The following is an 11,672-nucleotide window of genomic DNA, read 5'->3' as shown; positions in this document are numbered from 1 at the left end:
TTTGTATTCTGGGCCAGCTTTAGCTCTGAGGCTTGGCTCCAGCTCTTAGGCCTCGGCTGCTGAAAGCAGGTATCTGGTTTGTTTGGGTTCTATAATTGAAGCACTGTTTCAACTCCAGCTCTGAGATCCCGGCTGCTGAAAACAGGTTTCTGGGGTTTTGTTTAGCTTCTATATTTGTAACAATGTTTCTTAGCAGCTCAGAGCCCAGCAGCAGCAGGCAGGGAACCTGGCTTCCTCCGTCACTGGAGCAAGCAAGCCTCCTGTTCTTGTCAGTAGCCTGGCTGCCGGCCACCATCTTGGCTGGCAGTTAATTTGCATATGGCCCTGATTAGCCAATGGGAAGAGTAGTGGAGGTATGGCTAATTACCATGTTTCTCTATTATTAAAGGAAGCTGCTAGAATGACTCTACTTGCCCTCAGGACAGCTGGAAGTAGATGTAATATTAAAACTTTCATGAGTGGCTCTACTTATGACCCAATTTACTATCTCTCACAAGGAGTTTGTTATGCTGTTTTGATTATTTGAACAGAAAAGCTATTTAAACAAAGCAACTTCTCCTGCATGGCGAATTAATAGTCCAGCTATGGGGAGAAAAAAGCTTTCAGGAAACTAGGCAACTTAAATTGAAAATCCTTCCAACACTTCAGGCAAGTATCCATCCTCTTCATTACAATTAAATTATTTTTGTCAGTCTCAACAGAAGCAAGACTTCCTTAGATTCCAAGTTAAGACTTACTCATTTTTTATTTTTTATTTTTGGCTTGACTCTATAAACTGCCAAAGATTTTAGGAAAGGTTTTACTATGGGAAAATAAGTTTTGTTTTCCTATCTTTCAGCTCTCAATTATTTATTTGTATAATCAAGTAGATATAATATCCTATTTATATAAGCCAGAAGCAGTGTTTATGAAAAAAATGAAGCCAAAACTTAGCAAGCAGTTAATGCCTTTCCCGCCACACCCAGAAAACTCAAGGTATTCTGGGTCCATCATAGGATGTGCTGCCTATCCAAATTATTATCAGATTTTATTAAAGTAAAAAATTAGAGCCCTGGCCAAGTAGCTCAGTTGATGAGAACATCGTCCCAATACACCAAGGTTATGGGTTCGATCCCTGGTCAGGGCACATACAAGAATCAACCAAGGAATGCATAAATAAGTCAAACAACAAATCGATGTCTCTCTCTCTCTCTCCTCCCCACTCTCTAAAATTGATCAAAAAAGTTTAAAAAAAAATAGAGCAATGCATATCTAAAAAATTAGAGAAATGATATTTTTGTTGGTAAACTGCTAATCCCTTTGTGATTCTAATTTGGAGCAACAGAACAATGCAATGAAACTGGATTTGAACCTGTCTCCAATATTTTAGAGGCTTTCATATTTTCACACTAATAACAGACTAAGTATCTCCACTGACTTTAATTCTACACAAATGCAGAACAAAACTTCTTGTCTTTCCTTTTTCTAATTCCAAAATTCAAGTCACTACCCTTTTACACCAACAAGTGTGCTTGGACAGCTGGCTCTGTCTCCACCGTCACTGGAAGATTTTCCTTGGTTCACTGACATTGCTGAGGTAGAACAGCACTAGCCCATTGTACCCGGGAGGCTTTTGTTTTGTTTTAGGTAAAATGTCTAAGCCACAGTGAATTATAATAAATAGAAGACTTTGATAAAAGAAAACTACCCCCTGCTGTGAACAACTAAGAGAGAAGTTAACCATTACAAAATCACCACTTTGCAGGAAATTATGTCACTGATACAGAAGTTATTGGTTAACCGCAGTCCAGTTCCTGGATTAATGAAAAGAGCTGCTTTAGTGAACTATAATATTCTAAAGTCACTCAAAGTTTGGAAATTCTAATTTGAAAAAATTCTTATCAGGCGTAGAAGGCCATGACCAGCAGAGGAGGTAGACTAATTAAGACTAGTTACCCTCACTTTTTCTACTCATGTATATTGATTTCTGACTTAATGATAAACTACAGAAGTGTCAATGATTGCACAACATAACATTTTTCAACCCTCAGTTTTATGGCCTATTTGATCATTTCCCAGTGACATTTTCAGATGTTGCAGTAAAACCATATCGGGTATGGACTTGAAAAGCTCTTTTAAAAAAATCTATGTGAACAAATGAAAAGGCTTTAAGAATTAGATTTAAATGCACGAAAACCTTACCTAATAAGAACCCAGCACACCCTGTATCCTGACTGGTCTTTCCCATGAGTAATTTTAACCTGAAAGAGACAAATGACAAAACAAGTTAATATCAGGATTTGCTCAAGCCCGAAGGAACAGGACAGGAAGGAAGAAACAAAACACCACATTACATTTATTCCATAATGCACATTCTCTTCACATCTTTAAATCTCTAAAATCAGGATGTGCCTTGTAGTCAAAGAAGCCTGACACTTGTCCCTGACAAAATATTTGAGTAATTTGAATTATTTTGTATTTCATGAGTGAGAAGCACCTGGCCATACCATTCACATTGCCACACCTGAGCCCGGACATGTACATGATGAGGACCTCACATGGTAAGTATCGTTTCACTGACCCTAAAGTAAATGTTCTTAAGATTACCCCATGACTTAGCATTGAAACAAAGGTACGTTTTTAGGAATGCCTTAACCAATATTTTGTCTACATATTCCAATTTATGTACAAGAGTGTCATATGGTAAAAACCCATCTAAATAACTCTAAAAGAATACTTTCAATAAGTTTAAAATGTATGTTATGAGAAAGCATTGTGTCATCATTTATTTCAAATATTTTCCTTTGTTCAGGATACGTAAAATATTGGGTTGGAAGAAGTAGTATCCCTCCAGTTTGTAGAGTCAGTACTCAGAAATCGGGCCACTGTGTTACATCTACAGCTGGACACCCCACTTGACCTTCCCGACAAGTCTGTGCCCTGCCTGCCACCACCGTTTCTCCGCCTCCAAAATCAGCCTCCCTGGCAAGGAGGAGGCCACGCCGGTGGCTGCTTTCTTGGGATCCAGCCATCATCTCCCACGCTCATCAGCCAACTTTGATTGTGAGATGTTATGAAAATCAAAAGTAAGTTTACTAGGTGTAAAGCCTAGTGCAGTGATGGCGAACCTTTTGAGCTTTGCGTGTCAGCATTTTGAAAAACCCTAACTTAACTCTGATGCCGTGTCACATATAGAAATTTTTTGATATTTGAAACCATAGTAAAACAAAGAATTATATTTTTGATATTTATTTTATATATTTAAATGCCATTTAACAAAGAAAAATCAACCAAAAAAATGAGTTCGCGTGTCACCTCTGACACGCGTGTCATAGGTTCGCCATCACTGGCCTAGTCCTAGGATATTAATCAATAAGCAACTACATTTAGAATCATGACCCAGATTACCAAAAATTCATTTGTTGTTCCAGAAAAGAATAACATCATTTAGAAACATTCCCCATAAGAAGGGTTGAAACCAAAATGGGGTCTAGCTAACCACCCATCACCGACATCTGGAACCATTCCCCACACTTCCTGGTAAGCTTAAGTTATGCCATCCTATATTGTAATTTGGATCCTGTGAGACCTTTCCTGAGATTTTAGGGTTATGTTAAAGATGTATGGATGCAGTCTATCAGTCTCAAAGTTTTTTCAATGTTTGGTAAACCAGAGAAGGTCTAGAACATTTCCAACCCTCTTGGAGAAGTGAAATCAAATTCTCGCATGATCCTATATGACCCCTATTTTAACATGACTTCCATTATGTTGGCAGAAGGAGTAGAAAACTTATGCTAGGACAGGCTGAGTTTTTTAAAGAGTAAAATGATAAAATTAAACACATGCCACACCATGTCTTACAAGGTTTTACTGTGTTTAACTCTATCTCCCCCAATCTAAGTTAAAGTACATTTTCATCAAATTTGTTATGTCATTCTTAGCCATGGCCTAAAGCCAATTCAAGCATATCACAGTAAGAAGTGTGTGTATGTTTATTTTGTAAAGCATCCAGATGTACACGTTTAAGGGCCACCTTCACAAGCCAAAATTTTAAACGTTTTGACAGACACTAAATCTTTATAAAAAGAAAAAATGCTGCCTTATACTTAACACCTTCTCAATATACCTGCAGATAGTGTATAAAGATGCAACTGTACCAGCTGTCAAATGTCACCATATACCATGTGTTTTCTTCAAAGGAAAGGATGTTAGTTTTAATGCCTCTCTTCCAAGTTCTTTAAAAACAACTGTGTGGTGCAGCCATCCTTCTTCTACAGGTGCTATCGTACACTACTGATTTCCAAAATTAGAACTAAAAAATAAATGCAGTAACTGGTGGGCATGAGCATAGATCATAAGAATGGAGATGTGGTTAGATTCTTAATGTGTAATATGGTTGTGATGGTTAATTTTATCATCTTGACTGAGCCACAGAGTACCCAGATTACACATTATTTCTGGGTGTCTGTGAGGGTGTTTCCAGATGAAATTTGCACTTGAATCAGTGGAGTCAGTAAATTGTTGTCTTCAGTGTGGATGGACATCATCTAATCACTTGAGGGCCTGATATAAAAAATGTTACCTCAATAAATTTAATTTTTCAAAGGCAGAGGAATTCACCACTTTGTTTTACTGTTCACTGTTGAGCAGGGGCATCTCATCTTCTTCTCCTGCCCTCAGGCTGAATTGCACCACCAGCTCCCTTGGGCCTGCAGCTTGCAGATGGCAGATGGTGGACCTCTCAGCCTTAACGACCGTGTGGGCCAGTTTCTCAGGGTAAATCTCCTTTTATCCTATTGCTCTGTTTCTGTAGAAAATCCTGGTTAATATACTAGCGGTGTTTCTGATTTCCAGATTCGAAACTTCCTGCATCATTTAACCCTAAGAAGCACCTATTAAAATAGTTAAATAAATAAATAAGCAAGCAGAGGAATAGTGCTCCCTCCTGTGGCCACATTTCCTAGAAATTTTCAAACTTGGGAAAGCTATCCCTTGCACTCCCGTGGATCAGGGACCAGGCTCCAGAGAAGCCCACTCACCGCTCCAGGTGCTGTGTGTAAACAGGAACACCATTTTAAAAGCTGGGCTTTTGGTTTTGGATAATGGACACAAATAAATCAGGACACATGTTTAAGTCATAAAAACATGAAGAAAAATAAAACGACATTCAGAACTGGAGTCTAGTAACACTGGATTTGCACTTTTATTATCCACCATGTGTAAATGAAATGGCTACCAACACATAAAGGAACATATCATCTAAAGCAATGGTTCTCAACCTTCTGGCCCTTTAAATACAGTTCCTCATGTTGTGGTGACCCCCAACCATAAAATTATTTTTGTTTGTTACTTCATAACTGTAATGTTGCTACTGTTATGAATTGTAATGTAAATATCTGATATGCAGGATGGTCTTAGGCGACCCCTGTGAAAGGGTTGTTCGACCGTCAAAGGGGTCGCGACCCACAGGTTGAAAACTGCTGATTGTAAAGCAATAGAGTGGTCCTGGGATTTGTGGATTCTTCTTCTTCTTATAAAATACAGTGGTTCTCCACCTGGAGTGATGTTCACTCCCCAGACAAGAGAGGCCATGTCTGGAGATGTTTTTGGTGGTCACAACTTGGGGAAGTGGTGCACCTGGGACCTAGGAAGCAGAGGCTAGGGATGCTGCTAGCCATCCTGCAATGCACAGGCCAGCCCTCACTCCCAACCACTAATTGTCTGGCCCAAAATATCAATAGAGCTGAGGTTTAAAAATCCTGATGTAAGAATATTGTAATCCTGAAAACCAATCAGAAAGGATATATGCACCCCTATGTTCATAGCAGCATTATTTACAATAGCTGAGATCTGGAAACAGCCCAAGTGCCCATCAGTAGATGAGTGGATAAAAATGCTGTGGCACGTCTACACAATGGGATACTATGCAGCTATAAAAAAGATGGATCTGTTACCCTTTGAGACAGCTTGGAGGGACCTGGAGAGTACTATGCTAAGTGAAATAAGCCAGTTAGAGAAAGACAAATACCACATGATCTCACTTATCTATATGGAATCTAATGAACAAATAAACTGATGAACAAAAGAGGTCCAGAGAGATGGAAACATGGAAGACTGACAGATCTCGAAAGGAAGTGGGGAGGAAGGGCAGGAAGAGATTAACCAAGGAATGTATATGCATATATGCATGGCCCATGGACAGAGACAATAGTGTGGGGAAGGCCTGGGGTGGGGCGCAGCCAGGTGAAGGGAGGCAAAGGGGGAAATTAGGGGACATCTGTAATACTCAATAAAAATACATTTAAAAATAACATAAACATTAGATATTACAAACAAAGGAATATTCTATCATCATTTTCATTCATACCCAATATGTAAATCTGCAACTTACAAATAGTACTTATTAAATGTAAAACTAAATACATTTTGCCAAAATTCCAGTAATAAAGTCAGAAATTCAGGAAGGATGATTCTTAACTCAGTCTCATGTCTGACTATGTTCTTTTGGATTATATACTTTGTCATATAATGTGATATGCTGTATTTACAATGTTTAATCATCGTTTTCAAAATAGAAAATATGTTTAGGTGTTTTATTTGATAGCTACCATTGAGATATAAATTCAAATCTTCTTGTCTGTTGGGGAAATACGAAGAGAGTGCAGTTGTTGAATTTAACTCCAGGTGGGTCTGAAATACTTCCATTGGAAAAACAACCTGCTGGTGACAGGTACGTTGAGAGGAGGAGAGAAGACAGAGGAGAGATTGTGGCATGGTCATCCTTCTGGCAACCAAAGGAAAGCAATTCTTTGAGGACCAGGATCCCCAGCCTGGGATCCTTGAATCCTATGCTCTGTGACAATAAGAAGAATCTGAAAGCCATTTTCAACATTTTAGAAATGATCTACTAACAACTGAACATTTATTTACAAGAAAATGTATTAGACTCACTAAAATGAAACTCGGTGTGTAGACACTTATTACAGGCATACAAGTTCATTTTATCTGATGTCATATTGTAGAAACTTCTGGATCCTTTGGGAAAAAATAATACAAATAGTCCTTTGTGGTTAAACAAAAGTTGGAAGCTATTGTCCTGAGGAAACCTAGCAGTTGAGAAGAATAAATATGGGAAAATGAAACCAAAATACAATATTGCACCAACATTTTCCTTCCAGTTTATTACTTACTGTGCTTAGTACAATACTAGGTATATAATGGTAAACTCAGTAAATAATCTAGGTGAGGCCAGAGCTCTAAAAAGGAATAAGAGGTGATGGCAGCAATAAGAAAACCCCAAGGGAAATGATGGAGGGATGGTGAGCCAGACCTATCCCAGAGACCCCTCCTCCCACATCAGCCTCGAGGATCTGCATTTTCTTCAGACCTATGGGTTGTTTCCTTGTGGAGCTTAATGGAAATCAGAGCTAGAGTGAATTCTAGTCCCCTCATCATCAGCCACCACCACCTCCACCACCACAGTCTAAAGCAGTATGCTTTGGGGTAATTCTGCTATCTCATTGGGGTTACTATTGCTTAGGTGAGCACAGGCTAAGCACAGACAAGGGACCCAACCCCTCAGTCTTCTCTGCTCTACCCTCTCCTCCACCATCCAGTGCTGGCTGGTTGTCTTGGGGACTATGATCTCTCACATACTCTGCTGCTAGGCAATCTCGTGCACTCCCACAGCCTCTCTTATTATTGGCATAAGAAAACCCCCACATTTGTATCTCCAGCCTAGACTTTCTTCCCAGCTCCAGCCAACATATCTGTTTATTCAGTTGGATATTTCCTCGGCAATCTCAAACTCACTAGGTCCAAAATGGAATTCCCAACTGTCCTTTTCACTACCTCTTCCTCCAGGTTTCCCTAACTCAGCACATAAGTCACAATTTTGCTTCTCTTAGAATCATGGGTTTCATCTTTACTTTTTGTTATTGAATGAATTATATCCCCAAACTCATATTTTGAATTCCAAACCCCCTGTAACTCAGAGTGTGACTGTACAGGGTGAGGCAAAAATTGGATTACAATTGTTGGCATGGGAAATAATCCAATATTAATAAATAATAACACAAGAATAAACTCTGTGTTTCACGTACTCAAAACTGTAAACCCACTTTTGCCCCCCCCTTCTGTGTTTCATATAGGACCTTTAAAGAGGTAATTAAACTTAAAATGAAGTCATTAGAGTGGGCCCTAGTCCAACCTAACAAGTGTCCTTATAGGAAAAGAAGAGTAGGCCATGCAGAGAAACACCAGGGGTGTGCATGTGCAGAATGAAAAGGCCATGCAAGGGCACAGCAAGCCAAGGACAGAGGCCTTAGGGGGAATGAAACCTGCCAACACCTTGACCTTGGGCTTCTAGCCTCTAGAACTGTGAGAAAGTAAATTTCTGTTGTTTAGGCTCCAAGTCTGTAAAAATCTTTATGGCGGCCCCAGAAAACTAGTACACCTTCTTCCTCTCATCAGTCACCAAGTACTATCCACTCTACTTCCTAAATATTCTATTCTCTCCACATCCATGTCACCTGTCCTCTCCAATGCCCCATTAGATCTTTTAGGGATGCCTCCCAGTGGCCTTCCTGCTTTCACTTTTAGCCCCTATGATCCAGTCCCCAAACAGAGGCCAGAGTGATCATTTACAAAACAAAAATGAAATCTTTTCCCCTAATTCAAAACCCTTCAGTAGTTTCCCCATTTCTCAAAGGATGAAAACTCCTTAACATGGCTGACAAAACCCAGCAGACTCTAGCCCCTGCCTAACTCCACTGGCCTCATTTAGAATCACTTGAGCTCCTCACCTACTATGCCCAAACAAAGCCACCTCTGACAGTTCTTCCAATGACCAAAAATACTAGTCTTTTCACACATCTTTTCCTCTGTTGGAAATTTTTCCTAGCCCCTCGTCTTTATTTGGCCAATGCTTATGCATCTCCTGGTCTCAGCCAAATTGTCTCTTCCTAAGAAAGGCTCTCCCTGATCTCTCATGTTGGTTTAACTCTTATAAGTTCTCAAATAATCCTGCACTGGTCGTCCATAGTACTCTTCACAGGTTAAATTAAGCAAGTATTTTTATAATCATGTTTTAATGTCTGTGTCTGATATGTACTAGTAAGCTGCTTGAGGCTGAAGCATAGTAACCTCCATCTTGGGTAAAAACTGATGTTTAAAATTTTAACCCTGCTATTCTGGCTTCTGTAAACGTTTACTTGCTTAAACAGTAGGGAAAAATAAGACTACTCCCATTCCAGAGAAGCCATAAACTATGCCCCAGACAGAGTTGTCAGTGCTGGAACCAGGCCAGGCCTTGAGCTATGGTCTCACAGCCTTTTCCTAGCACACAGGACTTTTTCTCAGAAGGTCTGGAAGTCTTGTTCCAAATTTAGAAGACAAAGAGCTGAAAAACGTATAAATAAGGAAGACTTCCACCACATTTGGACCCCAGAATTTGAGAAGCAAGATTTCCTCTGGGCCCACTAGCACTAGCGAAATGAAAAGAACTCCAAATAAATTTTGCTTATTGATTAAGGTGTCTTCTGATTTACAATATAACAAGGCTAAGTATCACTTCTCTATTTTTTGTATTCCTAGAGCCAAATACAGTGCCTGGCACATATCTGTTGAAGGGATGAAGAATGACCAGAACATGATTACTTTCAAGCAATGCATCAGAGGCTCCAAAGGAAGATAATTTCCTTCTCCTAGACCAGTGATGGCGAACCTATGACACAGGTGTCAGAGGTGACACGTGAACTCATTTTTTTGGTTGATTTTTCTTTGTTAAATGGCATTTAAATATATAAAATAAATATCAAAAATATAAGTCTTTGTTTTACTATGGTTGCAAATATCAAAAAATCTCTATATGTGAGCACCAGAGTTAAGTTAGGGTTTTTCAAAATGCTGACACACTGAGCTCAAAAGGTTCGCCATCACTGTCTTAGACTGAGGCTCAAAATACTTTGGGACAATGATCCGATCTGAATGCTGAAGCCAAATAGTGAAGAGCCATAAAAGCCAGAACTTACAGCAAGTTAAGCTAGAGGAAAACATGAAATATAACATGTCTTATTTCTTTGGGGTCTGTATCACAGTATTTCCTGGCACTGTAACATAACTCTATACCTAAATGACTGCTAGTTATAGACCATCTGCTAAGAGAATAGAGCGTGGCTGGAATAAAGATTTGAGGATGTCGGTGAAGATCTAACGGAGGGGTTGGAGAAAATAAGAGGGGACTGCAAGAGGACAATTAAAATAATCAGCAGGCAGGACTGAGGGCGGAAATTTTATGGGTCCCAATCAAATAGGATTTAAGCTACATAAAGGCAGTATATAAATTTCCTAGGGCTGCCATAACAAAGTACCACAAACTGGGTGGCTTAAAACAAAGCATTATCCTTTTACAGTTGTGGAGACCAGAAGACCCCAATCAAGATGTCAGTATGATCATGCTCCCTCTGAAGGCTCTACTGCAAACTTCTTCCCCTTTTTTGGCTTCTGGTGGCTTCTGGTATTCCTTGGCTTGTGGCGGCATCACTCCCATCTCTACCTTCATCTTCACACAGTGTTCTTCTGTTTGGGGCCATGTCCAAAGCACCCTCTCCTTTCCGTGATAAAGAAATTAATCATCGAATTTAGGGTGCACCCTAAATCTAGGATGATTTCATCTTGAGATCCTTCACCAGTTAAATCTGCAAAGACTCTACTTGCAAATAAAGTCACATTTGGAGGTTCTGGTGAACATAAATGTGGGGGCCACAATTCAACTCCCTACAGACAGGGATTTTGTTTTATTCATCTTTCCATCCCTAGAAACTAATACTTAGCACATCATTTATGCTCAACACATATTGTGAAATACATGACTGCATTAACAAGTAAATAGAAGATTGAGGGTGGCAGAGCGTCCCCACCTGGCAGGTGGGTGCAGAAGGGGCCTGAGCCTCCTTCCCCACGGTACCTTCCCCAGGTCAGGCGCTTGCCAGGTACTAAGCACTGAGGCCCTGCCTGCTGCGCTCCAGGAGCCAAGGCAGCGCCTGCAGCCTGCGCAGGGCCAGGGCCAGGCGTCCCAGCGGTGGCCTCGCAGCGCCACACACTTCGCTCTCAGCGCGTCTGGAGCGGCCTTGATCTGGGCGTGCACCCGCCCTCCGGTGGCATTCAGCTGTCAGGGGAGCCCTGTCTTGGCCCCAGATGCCCATTGCTCCGACTAGAGCGCAGAGGTTCCCAGCTGGCCCTGTGCCACGACCCCCGGCTGCTCCTGGGTGGTCGCCACTGCCATGAGCTGGAAGGACAAAGTCTCCGCAAATGTGTCCTGGAGGGAAGGACCCCTGGGGCTCTATCAGCCATGGTGAGCATGGAAGCTGCACTTACCCTGCTCCAGAGTCTGTTCTAAGTGCTGTGCGGGCGGGCGTTAACACTAGAAAGGCTGAAATTTAGTATATACCTATATTGCCCAAAAGCAGTCAAAATGACTGCATTGTGAAAGAATAACTAATGTGTAAAGAAATTTGTTTAAAATTAATTTTTAATATTTTTTATATTATTTACAGTTATATAAAAAGTTATTCGACATTTCTTTCATGAATTTAGGGCGCAAAAGAAATAAAATAAACAACTTATTAGAACAAGTATCACTGCATAAAGATTCGAATAACAAGTACTAGTTTAGCTTATTCAGCAACTGCAAC

At 40.4% G+C, this 11,672-nt stretch overlaps 1 protein-coding gene across 1 annotated transcript in view; it reads right to left on the bottom strand.

Moving 5' to 3' along the window:
* Window positions 1–11,672, bottom strand: part of DCDC2 (doublecortin domain containing 2) — a 246,346-nt gene that overhangs the window by 207,339 nt on the left and 27,335 nt on the right. Inside the window, exon 2 of the mRNA XM_006757281.2 lies at window positions 2,182–2,240. Within this exon, the coding sequence (XP_006757344.1) occupies window positions 2,182–2,240 (59 nt within the window). The remainder of the gene's footprint in view (window positions 1–2,181; window positions 2,241–11,672) is intronic.

The sequence above is a fragment of the Myotis davidii genome, unplaced genomic scaffold (genome assembly GCF_000327345.1).
Source record: "Myotis davidii unplaced genomic scaffold, ASM32734v1 scaffold53, whole genome shotgun sequence".
Classification (NCBI taxonomy): Eukaryota; Metazoa; Chordata; class Mammalia; order Chiroptera; family Vespertilionidae; genus Myotis; species Myotis davidii.
Note: the sequence above shows the minus strand (reverse complement) of the source record. Positions and strands in the feature narration are given on the sequence as shown.